Here is a 27,544-nt window from a genome sequence, read left to right on the forward strand (position 1 = left end):
AAGTGAAATAATCACTAAATATATGTAATGGGTAAATTATCGTAGTACTGTAGTGTTGTATTATAGGAACTACTGATGTACTAACTACCTTGAACCGGATTTATATTAAGGTATCATGTGACTAATTGCACCATACTATCGACTGGTAACAACGACATACGAATGATCGTAATAACGGAATGACATTTGGCACCCGCAGACCTGCAGGTCCGGCTGTAGCTAGCAGCAAGGTGTAGGATAGTCAATCCAGTATAGATCTATACGCAAACTCACGCTCTCCCTTCAAGAGATTCTGGCTAAAACTCGGGCCATGGAATTTAAGTCATGCTCCGATTCATATCACAATAATGAACGTATTCTTGTATATGTAATGTAATGAACTGTTCTAGTATAGTTGTATATGTTCTTCCTCTAGTATGGTTGTATATGTTCTCTGTCTAGTATAGTTGTATATGTTCTCTCTCTAGTATAGCTGTATAAGTTCTCTTTCTAGTATAGTTGTATATGTTCTCTTTCTAGTATAGCTGTATATGTACTTGTAGTAATAAGTATTGACTCATGAATGAACTGACTCATTGATGTAGAAATTGTAGTAGTATGATCCCGTGTTACCCCGATGGTAACTTACTAATGATGTACTGATACGCATGAATAAAGGATTACTTTTATGTCTATATATGTACATTTGATATATAATTAATATTGAAATGACCTTCGGAGGGCTACCCAAAATCCCACCAGACCACATCCAAATCGAGAAAAAGGAAATAGGGCGGATGGCCTTCCTAAGCCCTTTAAACATTGCTTATATATCTATACATATATGGGAATGCAATTTATAAGAAGTATAACAAAGTTTAAATAAAAGCATTTGATAAGTAAAAGAGTTTGTAAAACAGTTTGAAGTAAAATAGTTTGATGTAAAACAGTTTGATAAACAGTTTGAACAGTAATAAAATCATTGGTTTTCTAGTTATTAATCACATGTGATTGATGTAATAACTATAAGTATTTAACTTGTAACCCCCCATAAAGTATTTAAAACATTTAAAAGTATTTCAAAGGTTAATTAAAGGGGTATGAACGCACTTGCGGTGAGTGGATTGGATTGAAGTGTCGGATACTGTGCTAGGTGGAAAACGGAGAGCTGTTCACTCGCACGAGCCTAGTTATCATATAATGAGCATATATATAACTAATTAGCCAAATAATAACTAATAAATTTAGTTGGGACACTCAGGAACATGTAAACACTTTGTATAAGTGTTATAGGTCCTAATGGTTGCATCTAAGTTGTTATGGGACAAGGCTAAAGGGGTTTAATGTACCAAAGGGCCTTAAATAAGTGTTTACTCCTCAATAAACCCCACACAAGGAGTTTACGGTCGTAAACCCTTGAGTTTACGGCCGTGAACTCCAATCTTGGTGGTAATTGATGTTTTGAAGTGCTATTTGATTTCTAGAATAAGCCTTGCTTGGTTGTTTAATCCTTTGGGTGGTTTAGGGCATAGAAATACTCCTTTGAGGAGTTTACGGCCCCAAGGCCAAATCCCTTAGAGTTTACGGCCATAAACTCTCATGGGATGGGTGTTTTTATTCTTTCAAGTCCCAAGCACAAGTAGGATAATTTCTAGTCATTTGTTTAAGGTTAATGAGGACCCTAGGCACACTTTGGTGCCCTTATTTGGTGTTTACGGCCTGAGAGTATTTACTTGGCCGTAAACTCCCTTTAAGAGGTGATTTTGATGTTTTCAAGTCCACAAATTAGCTAGAAGTAAATGAGGGTTAATGTCTAAAGCCTTAGGAGTGTTTAGGACACTTTTTGACCCTTGAATTTGGAGTTCACGGTCCAAGAAGTTCTTGGGCCGTGAACACCCTAAGCTAGGTGTTTTTGATTGTTTTCTAGTCTCAAATATACATACATATAATCCTTAGCTAGTTACTTAACAAGGAAATGGGACTAGATAGCCTTTAAGCCTCATTTTGGAGTTTACTCCCCAAGAACGTTCTTGGGCGGTAAACTCCCGAATCTCACATATTTGACATTTAATCTATGTTATTAAGCATAAAACAAGTATTATAAAACAACCAGAGAAGTGTACTCACGATTTGGGATGAAAACCCGAAGATCCGTGAGAGAGAAAATGGCTTTTCTCTAGTTGGAAATGTGAATAATGAATGAATTTAGTTCAGAAATCTATTTATAGTCCTGAAATATTTTTGGCAGAAAATATTTTTATTCCGGAATTGGACTCTAACATTATGAAGTTTTGAAATACTCAAGTTTCACAAACCCATGAGCATCCACTCTCTTGATATCTCCTTAAACATAAACCATAATGTACACAAACTTACTCGGAAAAGTCTGAAATTCATTGAAACTAGTCTAGCTTCTATTGAATAGATGATCTTTGTACAAAAATGGAAATTTCGGGTTGTCACAGTTTTCAATGGATTTTGCATTGTAAGGACAAATGTTTTCCGCTGCTTTTATAAATAAAATAAATTTATTTGTTTAATTCCTTGCAATGAAATCGTTATGAAAATTGATGTTTGCATATTTCTACCAAGAATGGATATGATTCTTATTTATTTTAATTATGTAAATGTCGAGAATTTACCAAATAGGGAGAGTTTCTCATCGCCCAATGTTCAATTGGACAGAAACTTGGAATCATGCAACTTGGTTGCACGATGAATGAGAAATTTCATATTTGGAAATTAGACTAATTCATTGACAAAGTGTCAAGTAAAGGACTGGGAGATCAAGTACACAAAGTTGTGTGTTGATAAAAGTCCACCATAAGAGTAACAAAGATATTCGTCATGGTTTACTAAAGGCTTAGTAAATATGATTACACTTATAAGATTAAGTGTAATTGTGAATTGATTGAAAAGGTTTAAATCAATAGCAGAACGAATAAGAAGAATGAAGTAGGCAGAAAGATAAAAGTTTCTCCATTATAAGAAGAAGGGAGAGTACCTTTTATGATAGGTCTTAATGATTAAGAACCATATCTCAATTGATCCTCTAAGTGAGTCTTAGCACAATTGTATGTTTAAGAAGAGGAATCAAGGATTGAAGAAATGGTTAAATCAAGAAGTCAATCATACTTCGTTCCAAAATCAAGTCTTAAAAGTTAAGATTGTGACATTGAGTGAAAAGTATTAAGAAGGTTTGTAACATTCATCAAATGTGGAAAGTTGTGATGTCTTGGATAAGACAAAGACCAACTAGAACCAATTTATGAAGTGTTTTTGATAAAAGCTACACTAACTCTTGAATATTTGTTTGTTAAGAAATGGTTATTAATAAGAGAATCATATATGTCAAGGAGTCAGTGGGAGTCTTAATGGTCTTGAAAGGATTCAAGAACAAATCAAATGAACCTTATTGATCATCACTAGCACACGAGTTAAGGTTTACAACCTATCGTGTTGACATTATTTTGTTTATGTGCTGTTCCAATTGAGTTAATTATGCATGTGAGTCCTATGAGTTCTCATTTAAATGTATAAAAGACGAGGACCTTGATCAATGAAAAGTACATTGATAGGAAAAGGTGAGCTGCTTAACTATTTGGAAGACATGGTGGGCAGCTGTGCTACCATAAGGCAAGAAATCAATATTAAGAAAGTTCGATCCATATGAGTTTGAATTTGTCGTAAACCTTGGTTTTAACAAATTCACATGGATAGGAACACATACACCGTTTAAATCTAAGTGTCATAAGATTTCCTCCTTCATGAAAATGATTGTGAGGAAATGCTTTCACTAAGAAATATTTTAAGAAGATAGTGATTGTAAATTTGCATTCTCGAATTCGATTATGGTTACGGTATCCCTTTCCATGATTTGAATTGTGAGGTTTGGCAATTAGTCTTAATTGTTTAGACACACATATGAACTATCTAAGGCAAAGGTGTATAAGTTCAAAAAGCCTTGATAAAAGGTTATCAAAGCATTAAGTATTAGAAACATGGACTTATGAAATTCAATTGGTATTGTTTTTCTGAAAGTTAAGATGTTTATGAATACATGTCGAAGCTAGTGGGAGCATAACTGTTATGTTTATAATAATCATCATGATAGTGGGAGCATAAATGTTATGATTGTATAATTATTAAGGCACGTATTGCAAGTTGGAAATATTAATTATAGAAAACAAGAGTTATACCTTGCAAAGTCGTAAGGGTTGTAAAGTTGTTTTACTATAATTAAGGGAGAGAATATTAAGCTTCATTTCAAATCTAAAGGCTTAGGTTGAGAAATGTTAATAAATTTAGTCAAAGGTACATAGTGTGTTCTTAAAATTTCGATTATGATTACGGCATTTCTCTTCACAATTCGAATTTTGAGAACATAGCAAATAAAACATTATGGCAAAAGATTGATAAAGTATCAAATCTTTATGTAAGACATTATGCATCATGTCCCATACGCTTCGGGTATAGGATCAATTGCAAATGCTATAATATTTAACCATTCTAAAATCTTCCAAATGTCTAGCACATGTAGAGGGAAAAAGGACATGAATCGGTTTTGACTAAGATAATTAAACAACTATCAAAGGACAATCCAAAGTTCACCGATGATTGGTCGCTTATGAGTAGTTGGAAGTATAGTATTGGAAAATATGGAAATGTTTCCATATTGGATGGATCATATCGACATTATTATGAATAGATAAGATTCTATTAAGAATGAGTTGTCATATGGAAAATATGGAAACATGTCCATATTGGGAATTAAATATTGAAAACCTATGACTAGATTAGAAACTTTTATGTAAAAGGATGTTCAAAGGAAAGTACTTTGAGTGAGAGACATCATATCTAAGGAATTGTACTGTAACAATATCCGATAGAGGACTTTGTAATATAATTGGCAATAGTCTTTGTGACTTTGGTGCAGTGATATTATGAAAGGATCATTGCATAAAATGTTAGAATCTAGCATATTCTATAAGTGGCAAGAATTTGATATTCTTTCACTTATGAAAAAAGGATTTGGAGTTGTGAAATGAGTATGATTGGAAATGTGTTCAATGTGATCTATTTCACAAAGTAAGAACCATAGGTAAACATTGTGTGCATGCTAGGAGGACGGGACAAGTGTTGTAATTCAAGTAAGAAGTTGATTAACCGAAACGATAAATAATGAGTAATCGATATGGTGATAAATAAAAAGTGTTTTATTTATGCTCAAAGGGTTGAGGCCATATGATTAGTATTATTCTTGTGTTTCACTTTACATGTTTTGACTTCCTGAATAATTTAATTGGTTAAGAACAGTCAAATTATTCGAACGGCCCACAGTCGTTCATATGTTGGAAGTAGGTATGAATGAAGACTATCATGAATTGGTGTGTGGAATGTCTAAAAGAGTATTAGACATAAGCAAATGTTTGCTGCAATGTTCATCAGTGCTTATGAATATGATTTGAGCATTGGATTAGACCCACGCTCACTTGGATCACTCCATAGATTATGTCACGAGTGATTGGTGAGACGATAACATCTTATATTCTTGAAACCGAGATGTGTGAGTTGTATCTTGCAAATCGGTTGCACATTGATAATATGTAAACGCACTAGTAACTTGGTGTCATAAAACTTATTGTTGTGTTTGATTCGGTGAGTGAGTGCAAGCGAGCATTGAATCAAAGTTTATCCGTTCCTTTTATCCAAATTAGGATAAAAGCGATATCTTTGGGCCCCTCGATGAGTTAGTGATAACAAATGTAAATGCTCGGCCGGGCTAGGGCTAATTTGATTTGTTCAATTAGTCAGTCGTCATAAATCGGAAATCGAGAAATAGTACAAACAGAATGATTAGAAATCATGTCTGATACGATATCTAGAATGGAGGAATATATGATCCCTTATCTAAAGGACACGCGTATCTGATAGGATCAGAGTTGATAGCGGCTTTGGAAAAATACGATTGCAGATCAGGATCTGAAGTCATACGCATAATAGTTATTAGACTTATCCAAGTGGGAGACTGTTGGATTAGTGTCTAAGTCCATAACTATTTTGGTATGTACTTGACCCGATGGTGCATGGTCCTTTTGGGTTGCCTTCACCAAAGCAACTTGATAGGATGAATTATGGAGAGAAAGGATTAAATTTGATTTATTAATATATTATGAGAATAATATATTAAAGGAGAAACCACATTGTTTAATTAATATTAGTCAATAATTATTTTTGTGACTAAAAGAGATTAATTAAACTTAAGGGACTAGAATTGTAATTATAAGATAATTGTAATTTGGGCTATGGATTGCCTTATATTAAGGAGTGGACGAATTCTATGGGGAAGCCCATAAGAAATTGTCCATGGCCTTAAGGAAAGGGATCCATGGGTTGCTTAGGGCTTAAGCATCCAAATTAGGGTTTCCTTGTTAGATAACCCTAATAGCCTAACTATATATACATCCCTTATGACCCAAAAACGTGGGTAAGACTTCTCTAGGTTTTGTAGACGGTTTTGGGCAGCCTCCATCCTTTCTCCTCCTCATCCTCTTGCTCTTGGTGTTTGTGAACCATTAGAGGAGTGACATTTGTGACTCTAAGCTTTCTAAAGTCAATCCAAGGAGGACTTGGATTGTTATTGCTACATAACAATCAAGGTATGATCTAAACCTTAATTATATGTTATATTGATTGTCATATTCTAGATCTAGGGTTTATAGTCTTGGATAACTTGCATGTACAATAGAAAAACCTAGATCCGAGCATTAGGGTTTGTATGAGAACATAGAATGTTCTTAGGACCAAAAACCCATCAAAAACAACCTATAGATATGGAAGGCTTGAAGGCATACACATCTACAAGAAATGAAAACACATTAGTACGTACCTAAAAATAATATATATATATATATATATATATATATATATATATATATATATATATATATATATATAAGATTATAATCATAATCAACAAATACAAATAGAAATATATAATAAAAACCAGGTTAATTAATGTAGGGGTAGATAGGGTTAGGTATTTCAATCACACATCTATCTTAACTAATCTCGCAGAAGCTTTTTATTGATAACAATTGCGTGCAACACGAGCTCAAGTTCTTGATTGTCCTTCTCAACAAAGTAAATAATTAGGTACATACACCACATATAAGAAATTCATTTTATTTGTACTAATTAGAAAATTGTTTCAAAAGAGACTTGTAGGATAAATGTGAGATCCAAAATATAAAGGGGGATAATACGTGTCTAGCCGACGTAAGACTATAACAAAAAGAATGAAACATGGCATAGGCATACATACAAAATAAGGTTTATGCAATTTTTTCTCTACTGGCTTCCGTGTCCGTAAAAATCTTGTATTCATAATAATGTTCTCTTCATCCAGGAGATCCAACATTCACCTGACCAAATTGAGTTTAAACTCTAGTTACTCATGGTAGGATACAACATGCAAATAAGGAGACTTTAGGAGAACAATCGATTCTGTTTCCAAAGTGAGATTATTTTCAAAAAAAAAAAAACAAAAATATCCGATATCTCACAAGTGTAATATTTTAGTTTCTCCTTAAATTCTCTCATATTCTTTACAAGCTGAAAAATAAACAGAAAAAGGTAATGTAGCTTTAATATATGATTTAGAAATATGCAAAATAGATAAATAAAACAATGTATGACAAAAAAGCATGGTTGGACATCGAGATTAGGTGATTTTCTGATCTTTGGTGAATGAAAAATCATATCCAAAAGATGGCCCTTTGGATTATCACACCGTCTCCACTTCCATGAAAATTCTCTGCAACAAAGACACAACTAAAAAGAAATCAAAGGGAGTATCTTTTCTATTTCAAGATGATTAGCCTAATAGAAATTTATATAGACTGTCATATTACATGTTTAAACAATTAAATAAGGAGAAAAGTAGAAAATTACAAAGTGAGCTAGGAGTGATTTCAAGATCATTGAACCCATTTCTGACTTGCTTAATCTTAATCCAGATGAGTCGTCAAATCTACTTTCCAACATACAAACCTAAAATTAATATTCTAAATCAAAATAGACATTACCAACAGAACTGAAAGTGAAATCCAAAAACAATGTAGTGCTACTTATCATAACCCATATCATAAATTGTGGATAAAATAGATTAACTAACAGTGACAATATCAAATTTAAAATTAAAAAAAAAAAAAAAAAAAAAGAAAAGAAAACTTCAAAAAGACAAAGCTCAGAGCTCGTAATAGGAATAAACGAAATTAGAGTTCAAGGCCTATACCTGGACCGATTCCAGACTAATCAGATAAACAACAAATAATAGAGTTGTAACTTGGAGTTCAAATTTACCTTTTAGGAACATACGAGTAAGTATCTCCCCTTTTTCATTCACCCATGAAGAAGGAATAAATCCTTGAGAAGTAAGGAAATGATTAAATTGAATCCAACCATATATAAAACAAACCTAATCAAAATCAATGAAGATATTCGGAGTGGTGAGAAGGGGAAGTGGTGGTAATTGAAAGAATAAAGAAAAATTGCATAAACCTTATCAAACTCTACCTTCTGATTAAAATCCTATAAAAATAAATTAACAACAAAGTTATGAAATTATAAAGGACCTTAAATACATCGTAAAGATGGAGTCGGCATGAAAATGAAGTCAAGAGGGTGACACAACCACAATGAAGCGGAGGTGGCGGTAAATCGCACTCCAAGAGTGGCAAACAACTTTGGGGGTAACGCCACCGCCAACAAGTAAAAAATCACGGCGAAGTCTTCAACCTCATCGTGCGGTACCTAAAGCAAGCAGGTAACCTGCTTTCATCGGCATCCAAACGACACATTTTGGGAGCCCCAGTGTCACGACAGGTTGTTGTAGAGTTGGGGGAGTTTAAGCAGCCAAGCATGTAGCTTAATTCCAAATGAGAGAGGTGTCATTAACCAAGGCAAGAATCTAACTTACAACCATATGACGAAGGTGTGACGAGTGGTCAGTGGGGAAGCTACTACGTAGATAGCTTAATCTTGCAGAAGAGGGTCTCATATATATATATATATATATATATATATATATATATATATATATATATATATATATATATATATGAAGAAAAGACACAATCTTATAATTGGTCCTTGTGGTTTAAAAAATGTCACTTATGAGAACTTATTGGGAATGAAGTGACACCACTGGCCTAAATGGTTTTAATTCATTACGCGATTGGTCCCTGACCCAATCATTGTCACTTTTGTGCCATTAGTGCAAGGGTATTTTCATGTTTTCATTTTGCCGTAACCCTAATCCTTCATTATGGATGATATACGTATGGTATTTATAGTTATTTGCAACGATCATCTTCTAGCTACCCAAAAACCTTTCACATTCATCATTGTATTTTCCAACATAAAGATTATCTTCCATTTCGATTAAAGAAGATAACGGTGTTAACGTTATTGTCGGTTCATTCCAGACACATGCAGGCATCAAACTATGATTTGGAAAAGTTATACTAGAAGTGACTAAGGTGATCTTACATTAAGTCGATTTGAAATAACGCCAAAATATTTTAAATGTTGTTTGTTTTTCTTTGTTTCAGATTGAATAAGCAACTATTTCACATTGAAAATCCATCACAGTGGGATATACGCCAAAATCCCTAGGAAAAACTATGTAGATTGTACAATAGATGTTGGGTTTTGGTATAATACAACATGCTATGGTGCACATACAACCCTAAATGCCTTGGATCTATGTTTTCACTAATTCTACATGCAAATGGTTTCCAAGGCATTAAACCTATAACTAGCATGCATTTGACATAAACCATATAATATACTAGTTAGGGAAACATACCTTTTATGTGGATTCAAGTGTTGATGTATTTGGCCTTAAGAGATTAGCACCAATAGTATGAAATGCCTCAAATGTAATCACAACACACCTAGGACAAACGTAGCTCTTGAGAAAAAATTGCATGCACCAAAACACCTCCATATTTCTCTAAGAAAAGAAGTTGTGATTTTGGCTATGGAGTAGCCTAATTATATGTAGGATTCCAAGGGTCATGGGTATAACCCATAATCCATACCCATGGGTTTTATGATCCATGGTTCATGTGGCCCAACTCTTTATGTATCCATACATAAACTTGGTCCAACATGGGTCATAAGCCCAACACATATAAATATAACTAATTATCATAATTAGTCCCCATAGATTTAATTAGTCTCTTTTGATCAGTAAATTAATTCCAAATTAATTCTTGATCGATACTAATTAAAACATATGATTTCATATTAATATATTATAACTTATAATATATTAATAAACCATAAGTAACCTTCTCTCAAAAGTCCATCCTAACAAATTGTCTTGATGATATGCAACCCGAATGAACCATGCTACTCTCAGGTCAAGTACATACCAATAATAGTTATGGGCTTAGACATCTAATACAACAATAGACTATGTTGACTTCGTAGATATTGACATTTTCTCCGTCCATGATTTGGATACAATGGTTCAAAAAATAGGGTACGTAGATGGGAAAACTTTATATTATCCTTTTCTTATTCTAGAAGTATAGTCGGACTTTGGTCTCTTACCTATAACAAATGACGGGGATGTTTATCTATTATAAACCTATCTGAAAAAAAAATAACCAACTAAGTATTTACATAAAGCGTGGACATACAAGGGTTAAAAGTTATTTTTTTTATCACCAACAAAAGGTTGTTATTAAGGATTTGGTTAACGATGTGTCCGATGAACTAGATAGGAACCAAAATAAGGGAAAGATGTTGGAACTTCTTGTAAAAAACTAGGCTACTCCCAGTCCATTGTGCCATATAGACAATCTGGAAGACCTTCCCAAGTGTTACAGGGTAATGATGACCCAGACATAGACGAGGAACCAACCATCGATGATGAAGATATAATAAGCATTGAACATGATAGTGAGGATAGCGAATATGATAGTGATGAAACTAGATTTGATAGTGAGCATGATGAAAAAAAGAGTGTTTGATGAGGAACCTTTGGTAGATGATGTGGAGGTGAACATGATCAACTTTTGTACTATAGTTGACGAAGACATTAACTTGGGGCATCCTGTTCAGACAAATAATAATAAAGAGGTACATGAAGACATTCAAGATGAACCTTTAAAAGTTTTATATAATGATGTGTTTCATTCAGTTGCTAGTGAATAAGAACCTCGACAAAAATTACTAAAATACATTTTAAAACCAGTTTCTTGTTCATCTGGTGAGGTTCTCACAAAAGCCTTTAAGATTGGTTAAACTTTAAAGGAAAACAAAAAGCTTAGAGAAGTTATTGCCAACTACTCTATAAAAGAAAGGATGGATCTGCATTATGTAAAGAATGACAAGAAAAAACGTAGGGTAAAGTGTAGGGGTGTTGTCCCTAAATTGACTAGTGGCAGTAATAAAAGCATGGGCAATTTAGTACTTTCCAAGGAAAAAACTTGTCCATGGGTTCTTTTTGTTTCTAGGTCAGTTGAAAAACAAGTTTGGGCTACTAAAAAATATGAAGATTGTCATTCTTATTTGCAACAAGGACAATGAGGGATTGCTCATATCAGTTTGTAGCTAACAACATATTGCATATTTGAAAGTACCCCCAAAATCCCTGCACATGCCTTACAGGAGGACATGATACAAAGGTATTCATTTTCAATATCAAAGATGAAGGTATTGTGGGCTAATGGTATAGCAAAAAAATTGTTGTTGGTGATTATGAAATGTAATATGGTCTTTTGAGAGACTATGCCATGTAATTGTAGTCTAGGAATCCAAGAACAACTGTCAAGATAGATGTCTAACCTGAACCCACCTTGTGTTCTGAAACAAGGATCTCCAAATGCATATATATATATATATATATATATATATATATATATATATATATATATATATATATATATATATATATATATATATATATATGTCCATTGATGTTGCGTTTTTGAAGGGTCCCTTTCCTGGACAAATCGTAGTGCAGTTGGGCTTGACCCGAACAATAGAATTTACCCGATTGCGTATTCCATTATAGAAGTTGAATGTACTAACTCTTGAACATGGTTTTTGGGACTTTTAGGTGATGACTTGGATTTAAATTCTTCATCAAACTTCACCTTCATTTTAGATCGACAAAAGATACCCTCTAACTTCAACAAACTTCACTTTATTATTTTCATTTAGAATTATGTTTAATTACTATGTTATGTTGATTATACTCACATAGAATCTTTCCTACCATAGGCAAGATTTTTCCAGTAGCTAAGAAAAGGTTCTTTTTAATACATGTGCTTGACAAGATGAAATTTCAAAACAAGCCAGATGAATTGAGGGAAACTGTATGGATGTATGGAAAATCATATCGCATACCATGGTTTGGTAAGGCTTGGAGAATATAAAATAACTTAACCCACAAGCTCAAGAATGGTTAACTAAATTCTTGCTAAAAGTTGGGCATGATCCCATTTATTTCGTAAGTATGATATTGCTTTCATTAACATATTTCATAACTGATTTTCATCAATTCAATGTTTGTTTATATACATAGGAAGGGAAATCAATAGTAGTTTGAAAATAAACTTGTTTGAGGTATTTAAGTCCAATTTAGATGAGGCTAAGGATAAGCCTATAATCACTTGTTTGGAATTTATTAGAGAATAGTAAATGTTCATAAAGTGCTAGACAAATACAAAGGTTTTGTACTCCAACTGCGACAACAAACTTACAAAAAATAAGACGGATGCAAATTAGATAAGGGTTCTATTTACTAGATCTGATAAGTATCAAGTAACTGGTATATGGATGGAGCAGTATATTATGAACATTAACGAGAGGATTTGCACTTGTAGGAGTTGGAACATTATAGGTATTCCATACACGCATGTTATTGTTGTAACTGGTATATGGATGGAGCAGTATATTATGAACATTAACGAGAGGATTTGCACTTGTAGGAGTTGGAACATTATAGGTATTCCATACACGCATGTTATTGTTGTAATGTATGATAAGATGTAGAGTGGGTCAGAATATGGAGATCATGTGGCTTGGGTGAACAAATGTTGCTGGCTTAGTACATGGAATGCTATGTAACAATACACACTTGATCCAATAAATGGAATGAGCATGTGGCCTAGATTTAATTATCAAAAATCCTTCTCCCATCCAAACATCACAAACAAGTTTGTTGACATACCTATTTTTCATAATTTTATTTGAATATATTTCCTTAAATTGTTCATATGTACCATTACAAATGTGTTTATAGGAGCACATACTCGTTCCATTTATTGGAGCAAGTGTGTATTGTTACATAGCATTCCATGTAAAATAGGTATATCAAATAAACACATTTTTAATCGTACATATGAACACTTATCTAAATATCCTTCTCCCACCAAAACATCACACACAAGTTTGTTGAGATACCTATTTTTGCATAATTTTATCTGAATATATTCCCTTAAATTGTTCATATGTACCATTACAAATGTGTTTATACGTTGACAGGCAAAAGGAAAAAATGGAAGAGGAAAGCTGTTGAGCTAAGTCAGTTTACCAGTTTAAGCATGAAATACTTGACAGTCACTTGTAGCAAATACCACAACAAAGTGTTGGATTAAGGTGTCTAAGCCAATAACTAAATTTGTATATTCTTGAATTATAAGCAAAGTCCTTTTTAGTTTGCTCTCATAACTTGCAACTAAATATAATGACTTTTAGATAAAGAGGCTGAGTAGAATGACTTTTGGGTTTCCCTCATAACTAGGAATTGAATAGAATAACTTATGAGTTGCCTTCATATCTAGCAACTGAGTATATGGACTAAAGGTGACAATGTTCAAAATTTGAACATTGAAGGATTCCAGAACCTACCCATAGATGGGACAATTTTAGGAGACGTCCTAGTGTTTACTCTCCCCTTTCTCTAGGTCTTATAGTTGCTAGGGTTTTTAGTACAAGCCATTAAAGGCATCCACACATTTAGTACTTTCTTTCCAAGGAACTCAAAGGAGATTTTGTTTGATTAATTGATACCTTAATCAAAGGCATGTAACTCTAAACCATTCTTATAGTTTCGATTATACTAGGTTTTCCTAGGGTTTCTTGACATTCATAGTTAGTTGCCATCAATAGAGAAAACATGGATCCTTTCTAGGTTACCTATCAAATTAAGGGTTTAAGAATTTTACCGCCACATGAAATTTTTATAACCTAGAAAAATCATCAATGGTATCATAGCCTTAATTTTCTATTTGATTGTTCACTAAAATGAACTGATCAAAATTATGGTTGATGGAAATTAAATACTAAAGGCTCAAAATTTCGATAATGGCTAGAGTTCTTGAAACCCTAGCATCTACCCTTATTTTCAACAATATGGAAGGCTCCTTAAGGTTTCTATTTTCCTTATTTACAATTATCAATGCCTTAAAATTTGGATAGTTAAAACTTGGTAACCCTTACCCATTTTTTGAAAATTAGAAGGCTAAGGGATTATGATTAAATTTAAAATATTTAATTACATTTTTTTAATTGGTAAATAATTATTTCATCCACATTATTTAAATTTATTAATTAATTGTTTAATTGATAAATAATATGATTTAAATTTATTTAATTGTTTAATTAAGATAAAAGATTAAATCATCATTTAGTTTAAACTATTTAATTTTTAATTGTTTAATTTCAAAATTAATTTTAAACCCTAGTATTTTGAAAGGTTTTAAAATACATCTTATACTATATCTGATTAAAAGATTAATATATTATATGTATAAGATAAATCAGTTAAATCGCTAGTGCACCTCATTCACGAAGTCATACTCTAAGGGGAGGGGGTATAAGGAAGCGGCCTATAAAATGACCATTGAATGAGAGTCCTCTCTCACAGACTGCTCCCTTGTATGGTGAAGGGTCGTTAGTCGAGCATAATTGATAGGACATAATGTACTAAAGGTATGATTCTATTAAAGTACTAGAACCTTTTTAATAAAGTCCCACTCTAGTTACTTTAGGAAAAAAATGTGAAGTGTATGCTACTCCATGAAGATGCACATCACTCTTTATATTGGTTAGTGGAGCGGGCATGGTTAAACAACACATTAATATAGGACTATAAAGTTAAGTGATGCACAAATTGAAAATTATCATTGTTGATGAAGTGTGTGTGGTTTATCGGCACATTAGTTTGAGAGGCTAAATGAAAACGAGGTTGTGAAGAGGGTTTGCATGGTTATTTACATCTTATTTGTGATCCTCGGCATCTCATTCAGAAATTTGAAGAGCATAATTTGAGATTAAACATGTCATTGATAAGATTCAATGAATCTAAAACGATTCAGGAGTTTCATACTAGATTGAAATTGGTAAATTTGTATTACCTACCTTGATAAATTCGCAATTAGATTACGACATCCCTCTTCTTTAATGTGAAATATATTTTTGGATCCTAGCATTGAATATCTATTTTGGGTTAAAATACTAAAGATTCATATCACTAACTAAAAACTATTTCTCCTTATATAGATGTCTGGAAACGGTGATCTCAATACTACTCAATATGCCCCCTCCAACTCAAACATCCATTTACTCTTGATTTTGTCAAAAGAGAAGCTCAATGGTCCAAACTAAATGGACAATATGAGGAATTGAAGATTGTAGTTGCTAAGAAATCGAGATTGAATAACAAGATCAGAGTAAAGTATGATTGATGAACACAAGAAGTAAATATAGTATGTTTCGCTCCAATTAGTTTTCAACAAGTACATAGAGAATAGACAAGGTTACACCAATGAGCAAAAGCGAAGTTCTTATCTACTCTAGTACACTTCACTATTAATAGGGAAGATGAAAGCAAAAAAAAAAAATACAAGGGACTAAATACTCTAGACTTCGAACACTAAAATGACCTAGTAATAAGATTACAAACTAACGAAGATATCAACAAGATTTGACACCTCACAACTAAATTCGACCTCTACAAAGATGACTCTCTTATACAAGGGCAAATAATATGTCCTCAAAAAACCTCTTGTTGAAATCGATCGTTCGACCGCTACTCTTGAGGAAATTACCTCGTACAACAAACACTCTGATGATGCCATAAAGGTCGCTTGCATCATGGTGGCCACTATGGCACCTGAGTGGGCGAAGTTCTATGAAGAATATTAGCCATATGAGATGGCTCTCAACCTTGTTTTAAAGTTCCAAAAGAAGGAGAGACAAGAGCACTTGGAAGTGGTCATGTCTCTTATGACATGCAAGCTCAAGGAAAGAGAATATGTTTTCCTTCACATACAAAAGAGGCAAACGTACATGGATAAAATAGCTGATGGGTTTTGGTATACTACAACATCCGATGGTGAACATACAACCCTAAATACCTTGGATCTATGTTTTTGCTAATTAGACATGAAAATGGTTTCCAAGGCATTAAACCTATAACTAGCATGCAATTGAGATAAACAGTACAAGATACTAGTTAGGATAACAAACCTCTTCGTTGTAGCTTGATTCCATGAAGCTTAAGAGCGTATTTCCACAAGTGTGACACCTCAAATGGTTCACACACCACCAACAACTTGGAATAACTTGAGAGAAAAGTCCTTATGCTCAAAATCGGCTACCCTCTCATATTAATCCTTAGGGCAGATTTCTTGAGCTATGGTGTCTTTATATATTGTGGATATTAGGGTTACACCATCTAGCTCTTGTCTTTACATATTCTTCATGCTCCATGGGTTAAAATCTCCATGGAGTATCCATTGGTTAAAACCTCCATGGAGTATCCATGGGTTACTCGATGGGTTTAGCCCAACATGACGAACTATGGATCATAAGCCCACATATATAAGAATTAATGATTTACACAATCAATCCCTATATATTTAATTAGTGTCTTTTTATCACAAAATTAATTCCAAATTAATTCTTGATTAATACTAATTAGATAATGTTATTTCATATTAATATATTACAACTTATAATATATTAATAAATCATAAATATCCTTTTCTCACAAAATTCTATCCAAATTGTTTCGATGTCATGCAACCAAAATGGACCATGCCAAGTCGATTCAAGTACATAACAATTATAGTTGTGGACTTAGACACTAATCCAACATTCTCCCACTTGGATATATAAGTCTACAACTATTATTGCAAGTATGACTCCAAAACCCGACTAGCAATCGTAGCTCTTGAAAGTCGTTGTCGAACTCTGAACAAATCAATGACGCGTCCATTAAATAAGTGATCATATATTCCTCCATTCTAAATATCATATGGACTCTGACATGGATTATAATCATTCGCTCTGTCCATCTGTTGTTTCCCGATTTCCGATTTATGACGACCGACTAATTGAACAAATCAAATCAGTCCAGGCCCAACCGAGCACTTACGTTTGTCATCACTAAATCATCGAGGGGCCCATAGATATCGCTTTTATCCCTCCAAGAGTAAAAGGAATGGATAAAATTTGACTCATATGCTTGTTCTACTACTTGTTGAAACATACATAAAGGCACATTTTATAACATCGAGTCACCAATGCATTTTCGTACTATCAATGTATAACCAACTCATAGTCAACAACTCACATCTCTAGGTTTGAAGAATATAAGATATTATCGTCTCATGATCACTCGTGATAAAATCCATGAAGTGAGTCAAATGAGCATGTGTTTAATCCAATACTCGAATCTCATTCGAGGAGCACTCATGAATGTTGCTGCAACTTTTGCTATGTCAAAACACTTTAGACATCTACAAACCCAATTCATGACAATCTTGCCTTAATACCTACTTCCAACGTATTATCGATTGTGGATGGTTTGAATAACTCAGTCATTCGGGAAGAATGACCTAGTTATTCTGGAAGTCAAAACATGCAAAGTGAAACACAAGAATAATCGAATCCAATATGGTCCCAGAGCTTATGAATATAAATAAAACACCTTTTATTTATCACCATATTGATTAAACATTATTCATTGTATAATGTTTCGATTTATCAACCTAATACTTGAATTAAAACAATAGTCATGCCATGCTCCAAGCATGCACACTATGTTTGTCCAAACAATAGATATGACATACTCCAAGTATGCACACTATATTTTTCTATGATCCTTACTTTGTGAAATAGACCAATTGAACATAATTTCAATGATGCTCATTTCACAATCCAAATCCTCATGGTAAGTGTAAGAATTCCAAATTCCTACCATTTACCGAAATTTGTTAGATTCTAAACTTGTATGCATTGATCCTCTTGTAATGACTATGCAAAAAATTCACAAACACTCGGCAACAAACATTATAAAGTATTCCAATGGAGAGCAATTCCACGGAAACGATGTCTCAAATTCAAAGTACATTCCTTTGAACATCCTTCTTGCATTAAGTTTTCTAATCTTACAAATATTTAAAGAATAACTTCCACCTATTGAAACATTTCCACATTCTGTTTTGAATATCACTTCTGAACAAGAGTTGACTCCTTTCAGAATATGTCAATATGGTCCTTTTGAAATTGACACTATACTTCCAACTGTCCATGAGCAACCAATCTTTGGTAAACCTCAGATTTCCCTCGACAATTGCTTAATCATTTTAGTCATATCGTATTCTAGACCTTTTCCCCTAAAATTGCCCTAGGCATTTCAAAAATTTAAAAAGGATAAATATTATAGCACATGTAATCGATCCTATATCCGAAGCATATGGGACATGATTCATGATGTATCACATAAAGATTTGATCCTAGACCAGTCTTTTGCTATAATTTTATTATTTGCCATGTTTTCATAATTGGATTATGAAGAGGGATGCCATACGTAATCATAATCGAATTTTGAGAATGCAATATATACAAAATTTCCTTATGTTGAACCATTCCAACATAAAATTTCATATATATATATATATATATATGTGTGTGTGTGTGTGTGTGTGTGTGTATATATATATATATATATATATATATATATATCCTTGACTAAAGATGATTAAAATCTCAATCTAAGCTTTTAGAATTGAAATGATTTATATTTTCCTCTCCCTTAATTATAGAAAACAACTTTTCCAAATTGAAACTTCTGTTTTCTATAATTAACATTTCTAACTTGCCACACCTAACATAATAATCATGCTCCCACTAACATGATAATTATTAGCATAACACTTATGCTCCCACTAGCTTTGACATGTATCCAGAAATCATCTGGACTTCTAGAAATCAATACTTTATTGACTTTCTTACCAAAGTTCAGATTTCTGATATGAGATGCTTTGATAAAACTTTATCAAAATCATACACCATTCCTTAGATAGCTCACATGTGTGTCTAAACAATTTGTAGAACTATGAAAAGGGACGACGTAATCATAGTCTTAAATTTTTAGACCTTTGCCATTTCTCACAAGTCCATGTTAGTGTGTTGGTTACCCACACACGCTCCACTAACGACTGTAAGAATGCAAACATCATAATTGCTATCTACTTAAAATCTACTTAGTGAAAAAGTTTCCTCACCATCATTTTCATGAGTCGAAGAGAAAACATATGACACTTAGATTTCTACGGTGTATGTGTTCCAATCCAGGTAGATTTGTCATAACCATAATTACAAGACAATGTCAGTGACAAACCCATTCTATATGGACTGAGCTAGTTTAATCTTAACTTCTTGCCACCTGGTAACACAAGGGCCTACCATTGCTTCCATGTAGTTATGAATGCAATAGAGAACTCATAGAACTCATATGCATAGTCAAATTTAACTGGAATGGGCACAAAATAGTAATATGTCAACACGATAGGTTACAAAGCTCTTGACATATAAGACTCCCACTGTCCTCTTGACATATAAGACTCTCTTGTCAAGACCTCTAAAACTCCCGCTGTCCTTTTGACATATAAGACTCTCTTGTTGAGAACCATTCCTTGACAAAACAAATATTCAAGAGTTATTGCGGATACGTATCAAGATAAACACTTCACACAATTGGTCTTAGTTGATCTTTATTTTATCCAAAACATCACAACCTACCAATTTCAAGTGCACAAGAGTGATAAAACATTTTATTCTACATTTGAAAAATGTTTTAAACCTTTATTTATGTCACTTAAGGTTACAATCTTGGAGCATCACTCTAAGAATTGTTTTGGAATGAAGTATGATTTATCTTCTTGATTCAACCATTTCAACAATTCATGACTCCTCTTCTTAGTTACACAAATGCACTAAGATGTCCATAGAGGATTAATTGTGATATGGTTTCATAACCACTAAGATAATCGTTAACAACATACTCAAGTACTCTCCCATCTTTTCAGATTTGAGAAACTTTTATCTTTCTGCCTAATCTGATTCTTCTCATTCGTCCTGTCATACATTAAATCTTTTCCAACGTTTCAAAATTATACTTAAACTTGTAAGTATAACCATATTTACTAAAAATTTTAGTAAATCATGACAAATAGCCTTATCATTCTTTGTGGTGAACCTGACCAACGCACACTTAAGTGTACCCAATCTCATAATCCTTCACTTCACTCACATATACATGTGATCAAGGAATTACTCTTAATTTCCCAAAGATGAAAATTCTCGTTCATCATACAATACATGTTGCATGATTCCAAGTTTCTATCTAACTGAAACTTGGGTGATGAGAATATTTCCTTATTTGGTAAATTATGACACTACCACAAACGAAAGAATCAAATCCATTTTCCAAAATTGTTATCAATGGAATCATATAAACAACAATTTTTCGCAAATGCCATTGTAAGGAATTTTAAAATAAATAAAATTAATTTTTTTTTCTTTTATTTTAATAACTTGCGGAAAACTTATCCTTAAAATGCAAATGCATATGAAAACTTTTTGTTATCTATTCCTAAGAAAAATATCATAACTCTTAAGCAACAACTCAAAATTCTTATCACCGAACCATGCGACTGAAATACATCTTCACGATCAAAATCAACATATTCTTCCATTAAGCTTCCTCTTTTCTTTGATTCTTAAAACATCAACACGCGACGTAGTCACATCATGTAATAAGAATCTCTAAATAGGAACTTAACAAAGTCAGATAGTGGATTTTACTCGAAGTAGAGTCAAACTTTTGACTTTACCATCCTCATGATATTTTAGGTAAATAGGGCAGCTTCACAACCATTGTCGCTTCGTTTGGCAATACAAACATATGGACCCTTCAGGAATGGTACATGGGACTATCTCAGACTTAGCCTTTCTCTTTACCATTTGGTCAACCGAGTTGGCTATGGTCGATTCCTTTCCATTGGGAAGAGAAAGCTTTTCTGGATTTCCAATGTTACCATTTTCAATGTCCATGGAACTTTAGGAAGTCGATCTTCCAATCAAATTTGATTTACAGGTGCTCCAAAACATTGTTGATTCAGTAGAATCAAGCCAATAGGTAAGATCATTAAGGGTCATGTCATAGTCTGTTACATAGTAGTCCTTAAAGAACTCACTATCTCACTTACAAAATGATAGAAGAACCTAGTCAACAACCAACTTCCTCAAGACTTTGACACCCAACTCTCCCGGCTTTTCAATATGTGACTTCATCTCCAAGATGTGAGCACACATAGACTTTTCTTGCCAATTGGACTTGAGTGACCTTGAACTATTCAAGAACTTGTGGGATGGGGAGAATAATTGGAGGAGGTGGAGAAATTAAAGTATGATTTCCATGATCCAACCACAGGACATCATCTTCAATGGGAAAGCTTGTTCCAAGAGAATTGGGAAGATCATAGTTGTTTGAACCAGTCATCTACAACGGCAGATATTCAAGTTAGTTGATTTAAGTCCTATATATAACACCCAATATGAAAAATTTAATGGTAGGACCGAATACAATATTTTATAACTTGGAAGAGGGATGCCGTAATCCAATCTATAAAATATTTGAAGGTAGGCGAATGATGATTCACCAATTTCCACCATGAAAAACGAAATAAATATTAGGTTTCAATCTCGATTGTGCCCTCTCAAGTTTTGTGATTGGGATGCCGAGGATCACAAAAAAAGGTGTGAATAACCATGCAAATATACTTGGTACTCTTAATTTTTATCACCTAATCGATGTGCTGGTTAACCACACGCGCTCCACCGATCTATGATAAACATTAAGTCACCCTTTTCCATCCTTGTTAAATCCAAGTTAGTGTGCCGGTTAACCACACACGCTCCACTAACGAAGTAAGCAAGGTGCAAAGTGTTATTTCATGGGTTAGCACCAAATTAAGATTTTCGTAAGTATCTATGATTGGGAATTTATATGTGTTTAGTTACTTAGTATTTATCATTATACTTTTAATGAAGGGAGAATTAGAGTCATGTCAAACCCGTTCGGATAATAACCCTGCACCAGTCAAGGAGGTGGTGGGTGAGATTGGACACCCATTAAACTGCCATTTTATAGGCAGTAACCTTATACCCTCCTTATAGACCGACTTCGTGAATGAGGCCTAATAACGGTAAGACTGACTTTGTTCTTATACGTACATGCATACATACACACACACACACACACATATATATATATATATATATATATATATATATATATACACACAAACACACACACACACACACACATATATATATATATATATATATATATATATATTAGACCTTTAATATTATAATAGTATAAGGGTTCAATTTTAACTTTTAAAATTCTAAGGATTCAACTTGGAATTAAAGTATTCATGGGGGGGAAACTTTACCACTTCCAAAAATTGAGGGCAAGTTTTGAACAATTCAAAGAACTGTTCAATTCGATAACTTATGAGTTTAAAGTAGTTTTAATGGAAAACTTCTTCAAGTTCCATAGCTTGAGGACAAGTTATGGAAGACTTTAAAAAATGAGACTCTTCATTTTTTATAACTTATGGAAATTTTATCAATTTTAAAAATCATAAATGTGACTTTTCATATAACTTGAGGACAAGTTACAAAAACACATTTTATGAACAACTTTTAGATTAATTTGGATCAAATATAAATTATCACATAACTTTTCTATTAATCTAAACTAACTCATAAGAACAAGATAATTCAAATCATCAATCTTCATGAAATTAATATGAACACATAAACTATTACAAATCTTGAAATTATGATAATTATCTTAGAAGTTGGATTAGCATGAACATTACCACATCAAAAACAAGTTTATAAGTTCAAAAACAACTTAAGGTAATGTTCCTAGTCCAATTCCAGCAAAAAAAACTCAAAAATATGTTATCAGGGGGTCCAACTCGCCGAGTGCATGAACAAATTCGACGAGTTGGATGAGTTTGTTCATGGACTCGTGGAGTCCATTAATGGACTCATTGAGTCCCCTGTCCAGACAACACAAAACTTTGTTTTTCAGCCTTTTGCATCAACTATAATTGAAAACAAGCATTGGGTCTGATACCACTAATGGGTTTTGGTGTACTACAACATCTTATGGTGCACATACAACCCTAAATACCTTGGATCTATGTTTTTACTAATTATGCATGCAAATGGTTTCCAAGGCATTAGACCTAAAACTATTATGCAATTGAGATAAATAATACAAGATACTAGTTAGGATAACATACCTCTTTGTTGTTACTTGATTCCATGGAGCTTAAGAGCCTAATGCCCCAAGTGTGACACCTAAAATGGTTCACACAACACCAACAACAACTTGGAATAACTTGAGAGAGAAGTCCTTATGCTCAAAATCGGCTAGCCCTCTCATATGAATCCTTAGAGAAAAGTCCTTATGCTCCATGCGTTAAAACCTCCATAGAGTATCCATGGGTTACTCCATGGGTTTAGCCCAACATATATAAGAATGAATGATTTACACAATCAGTCCCCATGTATTTAATTTGTGTGCTTTTATCACAAGATTAATTTCAAATTAATTCTTGATCAATACTAATGAAATAATATGATTTCATATTAATATATTAGAACTTATAATATATTAATAAATCATGAATATCTTTTTCTCACAAAAGTGTATCCAAATCGCTTCGATGCCATGCAACCCAAATGGACCATGCTAAGCCGGGTCAAGTACATACCAATTATAGTTATGGACTTAGACACTAATCCAACAATATAAAGGCTCCATATGTTGTTTGATGAGGAGTTGGCCATTGACATGGTCCTTAACTCCTTGCCTCCTAGTTATGATTAGTTCGTTCTGACTTATAATTTGAGTAACATGGAGACGACATTGACCTAACTCCATAACTTGTTGCAGTATGTTGAGTCGGTAATGAAGAAAAGTCATACCCATTTTGCAAAATGTGCTCCTATCCTGGATATTGGATCTAGCAAACGGATAAAGAGGAAGGATCCTTCCCAATCCAGCAGGAAATGGAAGGCCCTTGTTCGAGGGTCTAACAATGGGTCCAAGTCGAAGCCCAACTTTGACGTCCCTACAATCAGTGATCCAAAAGAGGACACTTGCTTCCATTGTGGTGCAAAGGGTCATTAGAGAATAAGCTTCCCTAAATAGTTGAAGGGCTTGAAGGATGGTAAATTTAGGGTGTCCTCTTCAGGTATTTACACTATTCATGTTAATAAAACATAAATTTCTTATTCTTGGGTCCTTGACACAGGATGTGGTTTCAATATTTGTTCTGATTTGCATGGACTAAGACAAAGTGAGGAATTAGAGCATGGAAGACTAAACTTAATTATGGGGAATAGGCGATCTTCACGTGTTACCAAGATTGGTACTTACAAATCTGTGATCGATAGTGGTGGTAGGGTTAATTTGATTAATTGTTGTTATTCATTAGATATGATGTGAAAAATTATTTCATTCCATGCATTGTTCAAACAAGGCTTTATCTTTTCATTTGTTAATGATTTGGATTTATTTCTGCTTTTCATAATGGTGTTTTGTTATTTAAAGCATTACCTGGTAATGGTGTGTATGAAGCTGTGACTTGTTTTGAAAATCTAGGCAATAGTGTGTTCCATATTGATCTGTCCAATGGTGTGCACAAGCCATGTTTGTGGCATTGTCGTCTTAGGCATGTAAACAAGAAATGCATCGCCCAACTCCAAAAGGATTGAGTGCTGGAATCATTTGATCTTAGGAAAGATGATGAATGGGAATCTTGTCTCTTGGGCAAGATGAGAAAATCACCTTTCACTAGATGATGTGAAACAGGTGAAGGATTATTGGACCTAATCCATACAGATGTATTTGGACATTTAGATCCACCACGAATGATACTAATCGATATTATGTGATATTTACAGATGATTATAGCAAATATGGTTATATCTACGTAATCAAACATAAATTTAAAACTTTTGAAAGGTTTGAAGAGTTAAGCATGAAATTGAGAATCAATTAGGCAGGAAGATAACGATGCTTAGATCTTACATAGGTGGTGAATATCTTAGTACCGATTTCCACGATTATCTTAAGGAATGTGGAAACGTTTCACAAATGACTCCTCCAAGAACACCACGACTTAATTGTGTGGCTGAGAGGCATAATCGAACCTTACTACATATGGTTCGTTCCACGATGAGTGGAACTTCTCTTCCTATTCATTTCTAGCGGTATGCCTTAAAGGAAGTCGCCCATATCGTGAATCTTGTTCCAAAAAAGAAGGTTGCCAAAACACCTCATGAGATGTGGACAGGGAAGGCTCCCTCGCTCTTACATATCAAGGTCTGGGTTGTGAAGCACTCATAAGACGAGAGATGCATGACAAACATGAACCCAGAGCCGAGAAGTGTTATTTCATTAATACCCACAAAAGACCTTTTGATATCTATGCTATAGACCTAGTTAGAACGTGGTCTTCGTAGCTCGAAGATGAGTCTTTCGCTATAGAGGTCTCATATTCAAAGAGGATATTGGGAGTGCCATTGTTCTTTAACAAATTCAAGAGTCATCCAATGAAGGAACCTCAGACAACACTAGCATTCAACATGAGGAAGAACTTCCAGTTGAGCCAATTCATAACTCATTACCGCTTTGTCGTTCCAATAGGGTTAGCATGCCTCTTATGTTCTATGGTCTCCATATTACGTTTGATAGTGATTGAACTATGGTAAATTTGCAAGATCTAGCTAACTACAATGAAGAAATGGCATGCCCAGAGGCTGCTAAATGGAAGGAGGAAATCGACAGTGAGATTCATTGCGTGTATGATAACCATGTGTGGAAGTTGGTTGATCATGTACATGGTCAAACGATAGTTAGATGAAAATAGATATTTGAAGAAGACCGACATAGAAGGGAAGGTACATACCTATAAAGAAGTTTAGTTGTTAAGGGCTTTACTCAAACCTAATGGATTGACTATGATGAGAACATCTCACCAGTAGCTAACATAAAGTCTATCTGGATTATGCTTCCTATAGATGCATTTCATGATTAGGAAATTTGGCAAATGGATGTCAAAATTGCTTTCCTTAATGGGATGTTATCTGCGGACGTCTACATGAGTTAGCTAGAGGCTTTTGTACATGCCAAGTTTCCTGATAGAGTGTGTAGGCTTGTTACTTCCATATAGATTGAAATAAGCATTTTGCAGTTGGAATCTTTGCTTCCATGAAAAAGTCAACGATTTTGTTTTTTTACAAGTTAAGATGTGTCCTATGTATATATCAAAGCTAGTGGAATATAGTGAATTTTCTATTCTTTTATGTAGATTAAATAAACCTTATAGGAAGCGACATTCCAACTTATCAAGAGGTTAAGTCTTGTCATGGAAAGTATTTCTCCATTAAGGATTTAAGGGAAGCGTCCTATATTGTGGGTATAAGGATTCATCGGGATTGAAAGAATCATCTTATTTGTCTTAACTAGAGTATGTATTTAGATAAAATACTCAAGCGTTTCAGTATGGAGAAATCAAAGAAAGGGGAATTTCTCATTCATAGTACTATCATGTTGATTAAGACTCATAGTCCAAGTGCTGATGAAGAGATAACTGGCATGAGTCGAGTTCCATATGCTTCAGCTGTAGGATCAACCATGTATGTAATGACATCTACTCGCCCATATATGTATTATGCTTTGAGCATGGTTATTCGATTTCAGGGAAATCATGGGAGATCCCATTAGATTATGGTGAAGAATATTCTTACGTAACGACGTATATCGAAGGACATGTTCCTAGTTCTTGGCATCAGTGATACATAAAGAGTGATTAGCTACAGTGAAGCCAACTCTCAAACACACCGAGATAACTTTTTTTCGTAGTCTGGCTAGGTATTCCTATTGAATGGATGAGTGGTTACTTGGAAGAGCTCCAAGCAAGAAACTATGATTGATGCCACATGTGAGTCAGAGTACATTTCGTTGAGTGACGCGTCTAGGGAATCTAGTTGGCTTAACAACTTTATAAGAGATCTTGGAGTTCTTCCAACTATTCAGGAACCCACAGAACTCTTCTATAATAATGAATGTGTGGTTTCTTTGATAAAAGAACCATAG

General features: G+C 33.8%; 1 protein-coding gene across 1 annotated transcript in view; it reads left to right on the forward strand.

Annotated features, from left to right (window-relative positions):
* The window catches only part of LOC128128012 (uncharacterized), a 112,247-nt gene extending 85,004 nt beyond the window's left edge, over positions 1-27,243 (forward strand). The window contains exon 3 of the mRNA XM_052766769.1: positions 27,149-27,243. Within this exon, the coding sequence (XP_052622729.1) occupies positions 27,149-27,243 (95 nt within the window). The remainder of the gene's footprint in view (positions 1-27,148) is intronic.
* The last annotated feature ends 301 nt before the right edge of the window (positions 27,244-27,544 follow it).

The sequence above is a fragment of the Lactuca sativa genome, chromosome 8 (genome assembly GCF_002870075.4).
Source record: "Lactuca sativa cultivar Salinas chromosome 8, Lsat_Salinas_v11, whole genome shotgun sequence".
NCBI classification, from domain to species: Eukaryota; Viridiplantae; Streptophyta; class Magnoliopsida; order Asterales; family Asteraceae; genus Lactuca; species Lactuca sativa.